The sequence below is a fragment of the Rhodamnia argentea genome, chromosome 2 (assembly GCF_020921035.1).
Source record: "Rhodamnia argentea isolate NSW1041297 chromosome 2, ASM2092103v1, whole genome shotgun sequence".
Taxonomy (NCBI): Eukaryota; Viridiplantae; Streptophyta; class Magnoliopsida; order Myrtales; family Myrtaceae; genus Rhodamnia; species Rhodamnia argentea.
Window position 1 is genome coordinate 34,886,746 of NC_063151.1, and position 15,693 is coordinate 34,902,438.

Sequence of the window (15,693 nt, forward strand, 5' to 3'; positions counted from 1 at the left end):
TATCTCTTCTCTCGATGATACATATGCTTTCCAGTTTCCATGCAATGTCCAATCAAGAAATATTATCATGGATGATTCATTTGTTTTCAGAACCCATTGGAGGAGAAATCACGGTCACGAGTGAGTCAGAGATCTTAAAGAACACCCCAAAAACAGCAATGGAAAAAGCTTTAGATGAACAACTGACAACAAAGAAGGGTTCAGCTACTGAGGACATGTCTCAGGGTAGGGGATGTTATTACACATCCATTCCCCGCTTTGTCAAGCGCCAAGGAATTGAAAGCCATGAACTTACTTCTTTAAATCTCGACAAGGTACTCTTCTTGCGAAATATGGAAACTGCAGGCCAGATGTCAATGTTTTATGTTAGAAAAAATTTCATGTGTGTGCTTTTCATAGTGGATTGTAGCTCCATGATATCAATTGATGCAGTAGTTGCTGATCATTCTGTATTTTTCTCTGTGTGGTCCAGACACTATTGCTCGAAACCATACTTGCAACAGAATTTGGAGGCTCGGAAGACTTGCTTCTTGGGGAATTCCAATTTTCCTTTATCGCATTTCTGGTAATGACTGATTTGTTTTTTTCCTTTTGACGTGGTAAATGAGTTGCTCTATGGCTGATATTGTAGATTTTTCAGATGGGACAATCATTGGAATCATTTTTCCAGTGGAAAGCTTTGGTTGGCCTTTTGCTTGGTTGCACTGAAGCTGTAAGTGTTTCCTTGGATAGTTTCATATGTTCCATCATGATTTGGATGTTGTTTTTGCTGTCGATGTTAGAATATTCATGCCTATGTTTTTGGGAGTAAGAACCTCGCTGTCTCTCTCCCAATCTACCTGTTTTACTTTTGCCATTTGTGGAAAGCTTTTTACCACTGACTGCTTTTTACATTTGTCACACTGTACTGTGTATAATCTTGGTTTTGAAATATGCAGGGCTTCCCCTGATATGTTTAGCAGTGGGGTATTAGACATGGGCCAAGCATTTATATTGTGCAGTTATTTATTTACTTATTTATTATTATTATTATTTATTTTTTGCGTGTGTGGGTATCTATACTATATGGGAGTCATAAGAAATGTTTGGGAGAACAAGATAAAACTACAAAAGCATCTCTGCAGAGCAACTTTAAGTAATTTCGGCTTTCAAGTACTTTGGCAAATGCTCCACTAGATCCGGACATAGTTTCTCAAAAGCCCATATGGCTAATTCTCGAGTGGCTGGTACTTAGTCTCCTTTTTAACTCAATACGTTTGATTATTGTTTATAAAATAGCCATATAATAGTTGGATCTGTTAAAGTCATGCTTTATGAGAAGGCCACTGGCAGTAGCATGTGCTCGGAAGGTGCAACGAGACTAGGAAGTGAATACGTGTTAATTTATAAACTTAGTTGACTTATGGAACTACTGTCAGCACGTAGTGCTTCATTCCTGACATTAGCAGTTTTATAGCATCTGGCGCAATCCTAACTGCTTTTTCTGTGATACTTGAGCAGCCTTTCCAGACGAGAACTCAGCTGTTCACAAAGGTGCAAGTCTATGACTCTTTAAATGTTGTTTCTTAACTGCACACTGGATTATATTTCTAAGAAGTGATGCCCATTGGCTTTACTCCCCATATTGGTCGAGCTCAGTCACGACACCTCCAGTATTGACAAATGGAAATAAATTTTGTTTCAGTTTGTTAGGGTGATCTACTATCAGCTCAAGCACGGACTTCAAAAGGAGACTGCAGACAACAGGAATACAGAGCAGGGAACATCAGCGCTATTGGATGATTTGTGGTTTTCTACCGATAGCTTTTTGCACCGACTTTGCAAGGTAATGGGATAAGGTGATAATCATTCTGTAGTTTTAGCTTCTTTTCCATGTTGGGTTTATACTTCATATCCCTCAGTATTTTCGAGTCTGCAAACTCATGTTGAGTCCTTATGGGTTCATGAGTGAGCTGTCTTATTGGTTGTCTTCTGATTAAACTGAGTATCATTCGTCAATCCAAATTGAAGTTTAGAACTTGTGACAATATCTTTTCTGAATTTCAGGATTTCTTTTCGTTGGTGCTAGGTGCTCCAGTTGTTGATGGAGAACTTCTATCTTGGGTTGGTTTTCTGAGCCTTGACCTTATCTGTTATTTGCCATTGCTCTTTTAATGATGATATACAAGAATTGCACCTTCTTTTAAAATGGCATGAGATGATATGATTGTTGTCACAGTCACCTGGTAATAATTTTTCACGTTAATGAGGGGTCCTTAAAAGCGTATGCATCCGAGTGAGGACCAAATCTGATGTCCATTTAAACCGTTATGATATGTTCCCCTTCCAATATTCTAGTTTTCTATCTACTTTTGAGCTTGTGTGAGCAGAGTGTGTACCATAAATACAATTGACTAGTAAAACATATATCAAAATTTTGCAATTGCGTCCGGACTTAATTGCTTCTTCTCCTGCTTCTCATGGGAGTTGAACCATTGAACTTGCTTCAGCTATCCACAATAGTAACTTTGCCCCGACTGTAATTAGACGTTCTCCTGTGGCCCTGGGGAGAATTTCGTTGAAAGAAACTTGTTCGAGTTCTGTGCGTCCTATCTAGCAGCTGTTGATCGCGATTTGCTTACTTGCTAGTCACTTAACCTTATTTAAATGGATATGAAGGAATTCCTTAGAGGGGTTGTTTGGCTTTGTAGACGAGGAAATTTAAAGAACTACTTGAGAATGCTCTTGGATGGGAGTTCCAGCAAAATAGTGCTGTTGATGGAATGTATTTCGATGAAGATGATGAAGTAAGCCTTGCAGACTCTCTCTCTCTCTCTCTCTCTCTCTGACTAAGATTTCCCCTCTCTTTTCGCCTTTACAGTTTGCTCCCACCATTGAAATTATTGACGACCAAAATCTGTAGTGCGGCTGTGACAGCGGGAGCATGCGCATCAGTCTACTGCTCTATTTCATAACGAAGCATGTCATTGCATCTAGGGAGAACTTGCAATAGAATCATCTCTTAATCAAGTTCACGTAATGTTATGCTTTTGAAACTTTACCAGTTCATGATCGGTCGGATGCCCTGTAAATAGAAGTGTGTGATTAAACCCCTGGCTCTCCTTCTCTTATTGTAAGTGGTTGACTGGCAGTAGGATTTGACATATCGAGTCAGTAATGACCGGGGAAAGTGTTGCATGACATCATAGAAGCTCCTGAAGACTTCTTTTGTGTGTGTGTGTGTGTGGAAGTCATGTATATTTTCATCAGATAGTTTCCCCCAGATTTGATGAAGACCAGTTGAAACGTGAGCCAAATCATGTGTTGAAGCTGCAACAATTTCATGGCGATGCAATCATGGTATCTTCTTCGATGGCCCGAGAAGCAAAAGCACTGTCATTTTGTTATGGATTGGATAAACTATCCGTATCGAGTTGATTCAGTAATGAACTTTTGCAACTCATTTCCTGGGGTGAATGCGAGTATTAAGCAAATTGCTTGATATATTGTTATCTGCCGGGAGAATTAGAGGCGATGGTGTTATTTTTCCAAACCCTTCGGGGGTAATATCACTATTGATGCTGGCGATCGACGTGTCTTCAATTTTATTTGTTTCAATTTTATTTGTGTCAAAGTTGTTTGATTTCGAGAGCTTTTAATACCAGAAATTGACAATTAGGAAAATTTTTTAAGAGTGATGAAAATACATCAGATCACGACGATTCAAAATATGATTTTTGGCTAGCGTAAAACACGATCAATTTCGAGTAGGTGCAAGACGAATTCAATAGCATGGTAGGTGCAAAAATGAATAACTCGATTTCATTTCTCGATAGATTACACCCGAACACATCTCTCCCGGACAAAGCAAATAACTTTTGTATGTGGACACTTCCATGTACTTATGAATCTCGTGTGGGATTCGCTACGAAGACCAAAATATTTTACACACGCAGGCACCCATTGCTCCCGGACATCGCTTGCGGCAATCGTATGCTCCTCGTATCGGCAGTCTTGGAGGTGCCAGAGATTTGGGATGACCCCGTTTAGACTCTCTTCCCGAGCCTCCCACTCGCTTCTCTCTTCTTTTTGCAGAAGAAGAGACTTGACTGTGTTTCCGTCTCTTCAAAGGTCATAACTTTTTGATTGCATGTCGTTCGTAGCTTACGGGAACATTTTCCCTTCGTTTCTCTTTCTAACTTGACCGTGTTTTCAGGTCGCAATGCTTTTGCCAAGAATTGGGTCCGAGTTCAAGAACGAGCCGCTCCCCTGGCGGGGCTTGTCCCGTTTTTCAAGGTCGGGGTTTTTCTAGATTGGATTTCTTAATCTGGGGCAGTTCGCTTTATGTTTCTGCATGTAAATTTCGTTTAAGTGTGCGAGTTGGACGATTCCGTTTCATTATTCGGAAGTGCAAGCTGCTATTGAGGAGGCCTTTCGTTGAGCGTTGACGTGCCTATCACATGCTTGTGAATTTTCCTTTATGAAGCCTTTTAGCTAATAATCATGCACGGGGGGTGCTAGATGTTATATTCATTATTCAGGATCGGTAGGATGAGATTCATGACTGTATCCTGGTCATTATTTCCCTCGAAAATGTCGTCCTTTGCTGTTTCTAGTTGAAATTTTGAAGGAGGACGGTTGCATGTCATTAATTTAAAACAAAAGCGGGAGGGGAGGATGTTAGGGCATGAGACATAACTGAGTTGCGATAATACAAATTGCACTTTATTTGCTGTTGAAATAATTTTGACAAGTTCCTCTTTCGTTTTTGTTGCTGTTGACTCTGCCTCAAGGACATGAGTTGGCAACCCAGACTGATTTGCATCTTTTTGCCAGTTCAAAATTTGAGGACAGACTCTTGTTTCTTTTCTTCCTTTATTTAATTGATTATGCTAAGCTTACCATATACTGTGTAACTTATCTCTGCAGCATCACGTATGTATGCTGGTGATGAGCGCAGATGTTACAATCTCTTTAACAGAGGTAAGCCAGGAGATGAAGAATTCAGGAAATCCTGGAGGCAAGAGATGGAAGAAGACACTTCCGTATGGACAGGAAGTGAGGATGAAGGCGAAACTGATGAGAAGAGTCAGAACAATCTTGAAAGAAAGATTCGTAAAGTCAGGCAAGAGGCGAAAGAGCATTCTGACCTGATTGATGCAGATGATAGTGATGAACTACATAGTATATGGTCTGATAGTGACGAGGAGAAGACATTGTGGACCGGCAGTGAGTGCGACGACGACAACGACATTCCTACTGAAGCATTCCCCAATGAAGCCAGTGATAAGTACATAGACAAGTTATTTGAGTTTGAGGAAAAACCGAAATACAGGACGATCTCAGAGCTGCTGAAAGCTGAAAATGAACCAGAAGAGTTGTCCCCTGGGAAGAAAGCCCGGAAAATAGCAGTTGAGAATGCCTTGAAGAAATTGAAAAAGGGACCCGATGGTCGGTATGTTAACGTGTGGGAAGTCATGAGTGACGTGGACATTTTAATTGGTGCTTTCGAGAATATAGTTTCTGGACCCGAGTACGAGGAACTCAGACAGGGAGGACCTAAGAGGTTGAATATGCAGTTCTTCAAGGATATCCAAGCACGCATGAGGGATCCGAATTACAAGTTCTCGCCTGAATTGAAGCTGAAACCAAAGAGCAAGCTCGTTCCGAGGAAGAAATGGCAGAAGGCGCAATCCAGGAGGAGAAAAGCACAAAAGCGCTAAGTAGCTTCTTTTCAATTTCAATGCCAAAACTACCTGTGTAAGCTGCTTCTTTTCGACCATTGAACCACCTGTGTTCTGATTACTGGGTGCTTAGCATAATTCTATGATTCCATTGATTGGTTTGGTTGTTCTATAGTCGATACGGTACTATTCATACAAGTAAGATGTGTTACAATAGTTGATTGAGATAGAGAAACAGTACAGCTCTAGGTTGGGTTTGGCTACTGAGTTTAATCTTCTGAAATCTGGAAGCAGGGAAGCAGGTCTTGTAAGTTAAGATAAAAGTAGACACCAGAATGCTGTTTTATTTTTGCCAAACTGAGATTACATGCAAGATTCTCCATGTTTACTGATTTTAAGCCATAATTGTGATAAGAAAAAGCACTAACAAATTGTGCCAATTGAAAAGAATAAGCCTTTTAGTTCTACAGTGTACTTGGTTTGCTACCTGTGCTCAAAGGCCTCTTGGAAGTACTCGAGTCCTGGAAAAGATTCAAGCCAAGCACGGCCCATACTTTGATTTGTTTGAAACGTCTGTCCATTTGGGTTATTGTTTCCACAATCCATCGAACTAGTGTGCAGGTTTCAAATTTATTTTGATCCCATCACTAACAATAAATCTTGAATAATACTCATCACTGCTCTTCTTTGACTCTGGTGAGTAGTGATTCAGGTATGGCTAAACTTCACCTAAATATTGCACCAAGGACAAGGATTTGGGGCACGGAGATATAAGTTGTGAAGGCATAAACGGGACAGAATAAAGTTTAGGGACAGCTTTCTTATTTGTCAAAATAACTCAAAGGAACCAACCGGTGGTTCGTCGAGTGGTCCAAGACTTGATTGGGCATCTGCTCCTCTTTTTGAGTCTCTCGAAAGCTCAGTACAACATAGGAGCATGATGTCTTTGATTGAACCCATTGTCATCACACGTGTCGCAAGCACATTGGGTAGCTGTAAATCTAATTTCGCCAAATCTAGACAGTGTTCCCTAAACAGATTGCACAAGGTACCTTGCGGACAAGACTAAAACCAACAGGGCCTCCAGGCTCAAACCGGCAATTACGATGGTAAAAAGTCAAAACAAAAGTCAACTAAACACATTATCCCATCGGGTGTTACCTTTATTATATCGACATTGGTAGATCTAAGAGGACATCACAAGAATTTTGGATGAGACATTAAGGGTGCCATTAGTAACATTTCTGAAATTGAATTTTTGCTCCAAAAGTGCTTATCAAGTAGAAATCTATTTGGTAATGTAATTTTTAAAGCAGAAATTCGTGTGGTAAAAAATTTTACATTTGAAAGAAATTTCTATTTCTAAAGTGAATTTTCACTTCCGAAATTATTTTTTCCCCAGTTTAAGAAGTTAAAAAAAGTTGCTTCTCAATTAAAGAAACACTTCTTGAACCAAAAAAATAAAATCAAAAAATCAAAAAAGTACTTTTCGTCTCACTCTTTTTTCATTATGCCTGCACACTCTTTTTGACCACGCTCACCTCTGCTAACTTTCGCCGCCATCCACTGCCGACAACCAAACACCGCCGCTTGCGCGTACCATCTGAGCCCAAGACTATCGCCAACTGCCGACCATCGTCCACTACGGTCCAGTGCAGACCTCCACGGGTCGCGACCCACTGCCACTTGCGACCGCCGTCACCTGCTAACCGACTCCCACCACCAACCATCGCCTACAACCGACCTCCGCCCGCGACCTCTGCCGGCCGCCTCCATATGCCGACCATTGCCGATCTCCACAGGCCGTGACCACCGCCAACCGTCAACCACCGACCTACGCCGACCGCCACGGTCTATCGTCGACCTTCATCGCCCGTCACCGCCAAGTCACTGTCTCTAGCGGTAGGAGGAAAAAATAAATATTTTTTTCATTTTTAAAAAGGAAATAATATTTTTTAATAATAAAAATTATTTTTTAAGAGAAATTTAAAAAGTTTAAAAATGAAGTAGAAATTTTCGGCTGCCGAAAATAATTTCATCGAAAATTTTATATTAATAATATTTTAGAAGGAGAGATTTTAAACCCTTAAAAAATGAATTTCTCTGATTAGAAATTAACTTCGGGAGCAGAAGTAGAAAGATCAATTTCTTGCTATAAGTTGATTTTTGAAGCAGAAGTGTTGCCTAAGGACGTGCATGGTAACACTTATGGAAATGAATTTTCGCTCCAAAAGTGCTTCTGGAGCGTAAATTCGTTTGGTAATTTAATTTCTGAAGCGTAAGTCCGTTTAGTAAAAAATTTTACTTCTGAAAGGAATTTCTGCTTTTCAAGTGAATTTTTACTTCTGAAATTATTTTTTCCCTAATTTGAGAAGTTAAAAAAAATTACTTCTCAATTCAAGAAGTATTTTTCGAAAAAAAAAAAAAAACTTAAGAAGTACTTCTCGCCTTACCCTTTTTTTATTACGCCATCATCCTTTTTTTCACCATGCGCTCCTCCACCGACCTCCATCGTCGCCCATCTCCTCGCGTAGCCACTGCCACCCACCGTTGGTCCCCCCCATTGTCGCCTGTGACCACTGCCACCCACTGTTGGTCGCCCCCCATTGTCGCCTGCGACCACCGCCATCTACCTTCTCCTCGTTGCCCATCGTCGACCTCTACCGGCCGCCTCCCATTACCGCTCGCGACCATTGCCAATCACCAACCATTGCAAGCTGCAACTCATCGTAGACCTCCGCCGGTCATTGCCCATCGCTGCTCGCTATTGCTGCTACTCGTCGCTTTCGACCGCCGCCACCCGTTGCTCGCCCCCTGCTGCCAACTACCGCCCATTGTCGACCTTCGCCGATCGCACCCGGCTCCACTAGCGAACACCGCTAACTATTGCCAACCGCCGGCCGCAGCCATTGTCTCCCCGACCACCGCCACCCATCACCCACTGCCGACCTCTGGTGGTCATCGCCAACGACCACTACCCACCCTCGACTGCCGCTGATCGTCGTCCCCCACAATCCAGCACCGCCGCCGACCACAGCCCACAACCGCCAACGGACACAGCCCACTCGCCCGCCGCCACCGATCGCCATCGCTAGCCGTTGACCGTCATTGACCACCATCGCAACCATCGCCCCCTGCCGTCGCTATCGAGCTGTCGTCTCGGACCGCGAAAATAAAAAAATAGACAATATTTTTTACTTTTGAAATGTAAATAATATTTTTAATAATAAGAAAAGGGGCCAAACAGCGCCATCTAGCGCTGGATACCCGTGCGCCGACCCAGACCGAGACCTAGCCCGGCACCCACCCGATTCCACCAAAATGTCGTCAGATTGCTCATTAAAGGAGTTCTTCTTTCAGACATTTTGTCGAGCGCCTTACCTACACGAAACGCCTAGGACCAGCTTCCGATGGGATTTTCATGGCCTCCATTCTCCGTCCTTGAGCATAATCGAAGGAAAACTAACACATGGATGTAAACTACTACATTCCGGGGATGATATTACTAAGTAAAAACTATTAAAACGCAAAAAAACATGACCAAATCATGCATCAAAGCAGCGGGTCCAGCTTGTTTTTACAAAAACTGGGTTTGAACCCAGGCCGAGCATACGGGTTGGATGCTCATATTCAAACCTCGTTGGCCGGCTGCACCAACCATGGACCGACCCGCTCGCGTAGATACAACGATCAAGACACCAAAACGAGCCCAAAACAAGACAAGACAAAGGATCTACTTGATCTAGAACTTCAAAAAAGACATAGAGGAAGCTAATGGACCATGAAAACTGGCCGGAGATTCGCCGGACAGAGGGATGGCCCTCGGCCCGACGATTCACGCTCAGCCAGTAGAACGAGCAACCTGGCTGCTCGCGAAGGGGCAAAGAGCTACTTGCGTAGGACTCACGGAGTCAAACGACCGCGAGATAAGGGTGGCAAGTGATAGAAGAAGTCTCCTTCAAGGTATCTCGAGCTCACTTTCTCTCTAGAACTCTCGGTTTGTCGCTCAACTCTCTCAAAGATCCTTCAAGGTCAGCCCTTCTCGGCCTCCTCCTTTTTCCTGATCTGACCCTCCTTTTTTAGTCGGCTTTTGGGGATGAACCATCGCCCCTCTGAGCCAATGGTTGGTCGAATCCTGCAGCTGGTCACCTTGCCGTTGCTTAGGACCAATCACGATCCATTTTGGCCTGCAATATTCCCTGCAATAGTCTCTGCAAGATTCCTCCCCAGCTCGGCAGCAGCTTCCGTGGCGCCCTTATCCTGTTCGACAAAATGCCAAAGAGAGAGAGAGGCCAGCAGGCTACAATGGGCCTGATCCATTCGGGCCGACGAGAAAGGGCAATGGGCTGGGGAAATAAAAGAAAGGAAAAGTGGGCTGGAAGAAAATAAAGAAAAAGTGTGCAGGCCCACTTCGCTGGGGGGAAACGGACGCGGGCCGGGTTACCCGCGTGGACCTGGGCTGACCCGGCCCGATCTGATCCTTCTTCTCTTTTTTTTTTTTAATATTTTTTTTCAAAAAGATAAAAATAGGATAACTGAAAATAATAATAAAATAAAATAATAAAAATTTAATTTTCCTTATTTGCAATAAATAAGGGTAAAGGCAAATTGAATTTGGGCCTTTTCCTATTTTAAGACAAAAGGAAAATAATAGATTAAATTGGAATAAAACCAACAAAATTAGATGTCAACAACACGATTAGACATAAATGACTTGTCTTTGCCCTAGTAGAAATAGCTAGCTAGACGATTGAGCAAATTCATGGCTAGATCACGGGTTGAGGGTTTGCCCCAAGAAGTTCCCAAATGTCCGCGTCGAAAGAGTGATTGTTCCAACCATTTCGCCCCTCTTCCATGGCAAGTTCCTGAGGCCATGAGCTCGCGTCCGGCTGTCCTTCGTCGAAGCTGCTGTCAGTGAACAGGTTTTCCCACCATGCACTCTTCTTGTCCTGATGAGACAACACTGGAGATGGTTGTCCATGGTTTCCACCTAATGGAGTCCTTGAAGCCACCAGCGTGGCTTTTCCATTGAACCATGCCGAGCTCTTCGAGAAAGTCCAAGGTCGAGGCCGTATGACGTTCACTTTGGCGGCGAACTTCCCGGGCGGGTCGTCTCCGTCCGGCTTGTGATGGACGACCTTTTTGGCCAAGTGCGTGTTCCAGTAGTTCTTGACGTCGTTCGAGGTTCTTCCCGAAATTCTCCCCGCAATCAGTGACCATCTGCATGAACTTGGACAAGTTAGTATCCATAATACGAGGATTACGGGGGAATGGCTCATTAGGTCAACATTGGTTACCATCAAAAGCGAAATGGAACACTTATTTTCCGTCATCATACACATGAATTGGAATTTGATAATTATGCCCAATCGAAAAGACAAGCATGGACAACCAAATTGTTCTACAGTTGTAAAAAGGTTTGAACTCGTGACTCTCATCTGGAAATGTCAACGAGTATTACTAGACCATCCCTCACCTCCAAAGCAAGTTACTAAACTATTCTTAAGAATTCTATTAATTAGTGTTTCGAGGCACTTGTTAAGTGTACAGTTCTGATATAATCTTCCATATTGAAAAAACAATTGGTTGTACGTGTTATGAGGACAGTCAACATTGGAAATTGCAATATTTTCTTATTTGGTTGTTAACGAGCACCATTGGCTTATTATTAGATAAGAATAGTCAATTTTTTGTTAAAATTGTTCGTAACGTTTCATTAACTCATTAAAAAACCCTACATATGGAAAATTACCGAAAAGTTCTAAACCTATGTAATGTGCTAATTCAGTTCTACATTTTTTTTTTTATCAATTGAATCCTAAATTTTATGCATTTATATTAATTCAATCAATCCAGCTAGCTTTAGTTGGCTGATGCCGACATGAACTTTTTTAAATGATATTTGAATTTCATTTCGAAGTTTTTTTTTTCTTCATATTCTTCCTCCAGCCGATGGTTGGATCAACGACCGACCGGAGGAGAGGGCGAGATCGCTAGGCAAGGACAAGCCTCACCATGGTTATGCGAGCTCGACCTTGCCCGGCGTTGGCGCTTGCCACTAGATCGGCGACCGACTGGGGGAAGAATGAGAAGCAAAAAAAGAAAATGAAAAAAAAATAAAAATTTCAAAGATATTAAAATACTAATAAAAGTTGCCACGTCGGTGCGGGCATACACGTCAACTCCAGAAGGCTAAAGTTGGTCGGATGGATTGAATTATCACAAATACAAAAAATTTATGACTCAATTAGCCAAAAAAATCAAGATTGAATTGATATTATTACAATAGGCTTAGAATTTTTTGGTAATTTTTTCGCCCTACACAATTTGGACACGACACTTAATAAGTTTGTTGCATTGCTTCTACATCGATCTCTCTGCCTCTCTCATCAATTGAATCTGTTGGCCAACCTTCCCTGTAAAAAAACAAGAAAGTTCTACAAGGAAAATTCGAAGACGCTAAAAGTCTGGACTGGTTTGGCAAAATTGATGGCACATAGACAATTACCCTCAATTAAAAGTCTATACTTTCGCCACACACAAAACAAAAAAAAATGAAGTGACGGAAAATTCACTGATGGCAACACACAAGACCTTGAAACTAAATGACCCAGATTGCAGCAAATCTTCCTCGACATGAACAACAAATAGAGAGACTATGCATATGCAATCTTGGGTTACGCAATAGGCAATATCGATCAATCTCATTCTCAGTTAGAGTTTCCTCTTCACGCTGTCTTATCGGTAAATGACAGATTAACCCTAAACTACTTATTACCTCTACTCAGATGGAAAATATGAATTTCGTCGACGAATATCAAAATTATTTAGTTAATGCCAAAACGACGGCCGATCAGCCGCCGTATATTTAGCACATGACATTGACGTGGTCCGCTTAAATTTCACATTGGCTTCACGTGGTGATCACGCCCATACTTTGTTGAGGAATTATAATCCGATTTCGGTGACATTGTAAACATTAGACGGATATGAAAAGACTAAGTTGCTCATAAAAGTCATCTAAACCCTATAAAAAGTCTTTCTGAGGGGAAGAAAAAAACTCTACATATTGTAGCTTTCACCAATAAGATCACCCTACAAAAGCTCAGTCTTTTTTTCGTTGCTCTGGTATATTTATGTGACCCGACATAATGACGAGAAGCATTTTTCGGAGGCCTCCCTTGGCTGTGTGGTGGGCAAGAGTACGAACCAATAAATATCTGTACGTTCATTTTCACAAACATTCTTTCGTTTTCCAAATCAAGATGTACCTTTGCGCCACTCGCCCTAGCTACCCAGACTTTTTTCCTTTTTCAGTTTCTTTGCCTCCTCATTTCAGCAAGGTATTGGTCACTAGTTCATTCCTTGCAAATAATTAAAAAAAAAAATTAAGTTCCTAAACAAGTTTATGACAGAAGATTTTATAACGAATATGCTAATCGTGCTTCACCATTTTGGGAGTTGAATCATCTTCATCTAAGATAAATGACATTTATGTGGTTTGAGATTACTTCTGTAGTGCCTCAACCACTCGTCTTTGGTGTCGCGACAAATTCTAATACAATGAAAGTTGTTTTGAAAGAACTTCTGGACTTCGCCAGTTTTAAGCGACTAGTAACTAGGTGCTTCCAAGACCATCAATGTTCCGTTGACTAATGATAGCCAAACGTAAAGCTAAGTCGACTTCATGTAAAAATGAGCTGCTTCCACACTCAAGCTCGTTGAATTGATCCTTGGACGCTTGTCGAGTATTGAGAGCACTGTTTTTTCTTGATGTTGAAGTTTACTGAAGGGTATTTATTTCAAATTTTAGGATTCCAAAACTCAGTTATTGTATTTTAGCAAGTGGCCCAACCTAAGGATATTCGGACCCTATTTCCACATTCCCTGTGGCTAAAATGTTCCCTAACTAATTATTGAGTTGTTGAAATAACTTCAAGAGGACTGATGAATCAAAATCAAGAAAATTATCAAAGAAATCATAAATTTATTGCAATTGTGCCAATTCATTCTTAATTATTATTTTTTGCCAATCTAGTCCTAAAATTTTTGCATTTGTGCTAATTCAGTTTATTTGGCAGGTCGACACCGACGTGGCGGCGTGGCGGTTGACGTAGATAATTTTTAATAATCTTATAATATTTTTTTTATTATCTCCACACTCCCGTGGCCGATGAGGATCGCCGGAGTGCGCGGGACACTGGGTAAGTGCAGCGAAGCCCTAGCCGGCTGCGGGTGAGGCGGAGAGATGGCCACGAAGCCTTCACCGGCGGTTGGCTAGCTCCGGTGACCCGCTAGCCACATGGGGAAAGAAAGGAAGAGAATAAAAAATAAAAAGGAATAAAATATTATTGAAAATTGTCCATGTCAACGCCAGTTGATCAAATGAACTGAATTGATACAAATGCAAAAAGATGAGGACTGAATTGACAAAAAAATGGATTTATGACTAAATTAGCATAATTGCAATAGGTTTAAAAAAAAAATTGGGTAATTTTCCTAATAAAAATCTCAAATGAAAAGGGTGAAAGTTTCTATTCATTGAAAATGAAAAAAGTCGCACGAGACTGTCCGCATTAATCCAAACAATCATATTCTATTCCAACCGCCTCATGTCATTTTCCGTTCGTGTTTATACAACTTTTTATTTACTCTTTTGCACTTACCAATGTGTCTAAACGCTAATCTTTGTTAACTAGCACATGTTAAATTTAAATTTAAATTATAAAGAGTTCACAACTCTAGCCAAAGAATTCCCCTTAAAACACTCGAACTAAATAATTGTATATCACAGGGAATTATTATATACTTAACTTTAGAGAGACATTGGAACATAACTGTACTTTATCAATATTCTTTTAGAATAGAATTTTGATCACTAAATTTCTTGAAATACAACGAACATGTCTGATTTGAAGCAAAAAAAGAAGAAACAAAAAATATGAAACGTTGATAAAAATCATTAAATTGATTATCTATATTAAAAGTATACTTTTCCTCTTTCATCAATGCCTTACGAGAGCTGTTTTGAACTATTTAAATTTTAGGGCGCGTCTAAATCTCGTACAATGTATATGCCAGATTTTAAATGCATGTTTAAGCAGACGGGCTTCATATTCATGACCTCAACAAGTCCTTCTCGTCTCTTTTATATACGATACTTTCTAAACCGAATTTTGTATTCTATCTTTTGTGATGATCCCGCCAGCGAAACTAATATTGGAAGACCCGAAAGAGATGGTCGAAGAGACAGATATGCTTCATTAGCATCGATAGGTTGACATGATGATGCACATGACATGATATGTGATAAGTAACACGAACTTGGGAGAGCTCTTTACTCACCGATTACCAAGAAGCTTGTGAAGCCTGATGATCATGTCGACCTCGTCCTCCTGGAACGCCCCTCTCTTGATGTTGGGCTTCAGATAGTTCAACCACCTCAACCTGCAACTTTTCCTGCACCTGTTCAACCCTGCAAACACAAACCCATTGATGCACACTCGCTAAAATCTGTGTGTCTCCGTCTGTCTGTGGGGTGATCAGTAGTATACCTGCTCTGCGAGAGACTTGGTGCCAGTTTCCTTCACCATATCTTTCCACGCACTTCTTCAGCAACACGTCCTCTTCCTCAGCCCACGCACCTTTTCTCATTCCTATTGCTCCCTTCATTGTCTCCTTCCTCTCTCTCTCTCTCTCTCTCTCTCTCTCGTGTGTGGGCGCCAACACACGCTTTTTTTGGGTGCAGAAACGATTCAGGACCAAAGGATGAGCATGCGTTGGATGAAGGTTCACTCGAAAAAGCCATTTATATATAAGCAGGGGATCAGAGTTCAGTGAGGCCCATCTGGCCCAGAATACCTGTATAAAGGGGAGTGAGAGCGAGTGCCGTGCATGTCTAGCGTCCACAAACGACCATCTCCATGCCGTGCATGGCTAGCGTAGCTTGGGCTCGGTAGATGTCCGTGGCGGCTAACCGGCCCTATCGGGGGCGCCGGGAGAGTGTCCATATTGAGCGACAATATCGAGC

The 15,693-nt window shown here is 41.5% G+C and overlaps 3 protein-coding genes across 6 annotated transcripts in view; 2 read left to right on the top strand and 1 right to left on the bottom strand.

The window, feature by feature from the left end:
- LOC115729263 (protein AAR2 homolog) overlaps positions 1 to 15,693 on the top strand; it is a 31,202-nt gene that overhangs the window by 1,965 nt on the left and 13,544 nt on the right. Inside the window, exons 6-13 of one of the 2 annotated variants that reach the window (XM_030659796.2) lie at positions 91 to 314; positions 473 to 565; positions 641 to 712; positions 1,501 to 1,533; positions 1,685 to 1,825; positions 2,047 to 2,103; positions 2,691 to 2,786; positions 2,861 to 3,493. In XM_030659796.2, coding sequence (XP_030515656.1) covers positions 91 to 314; positions 473 to 565; positions 641 to 712; positions 1,501 to 1,533; positions 1,685 to 1,825; positions 2,047 to 2,103; positions 2,691 to 2,786; positions 2,861 to 2,902 — 758 coding nt within the window. In that variant the 3' untranslated portion in view covers positions 2,903 to 3,493. Of the gene's footprint in view, positions 1 to 90; positions 315 to 472; positions 566 to 640; positions 713 to 1,500; positions 1,534 to 1,684; positions 1,826 to 2,046; positions 2,104 to 2,690; positions 2,787 to 2,860; positions 3,494 to 15,693 lie in introns of those variants that run through there. The other variant, XM_030659873.2, reaches the window with a different exon arrangement.
- The window catches only part of LOC115729503, a 28,025-nt gene continuing 16,306 nt past the window's right edge, over positions 3,975 to 15,693 (top strand). Inside the window, exons 1-3 of one of the 3 annotated variants that reach the window (XM_030660128.2) lie at positions 3,977 to 4,110; positions 4,196 to 4,275; positions 4,909 to 5,812. In XM_030660128.2, coding sequence (XP_030515988.1) covers positions 4,016 to 4,110; positions 4,196 to 4,275; positions 4,909 to 5,702 — 969 coding nt within the window. In that variant the 5' untranslated portion in view covers positions 3,977 to 4,015 and the 3' untranslated portion in view covers positions 5,703 to 5,812. Of the gene's footprint in view, positions 4,111 to 4,195; positions 4,276 to 4,908; positions 5,813 to 15,693 lie in introns of those variants that run through there. The other 2 variants (XM_048273875.1, XM_048273874.1) reach the window with 2 other exon arrangements.
- On the bottom strand, positions 10,388 to 15,551 carry LOC115729662 (transcription factor MYB1-like). Its single transcript, XM_030660319.2, has 3 exons — positions 15,218 to 15,551; positions 15,009 to 15,138; positions 10,388 to 10,883 (listed from the first exon to the last, which is right to left on the bottom strand). Exons 1-3 carry the CDS (start codon positions 15,333 to 15,335, stop codon positions 10,430 to 10,432), a joined length of 702 nt encoding a protein of 233 aa, XP_030516179.1. The 5' UTR covers positions 15,336 to 15,551; the 3' UTR covers positions 10,388 to 10,429.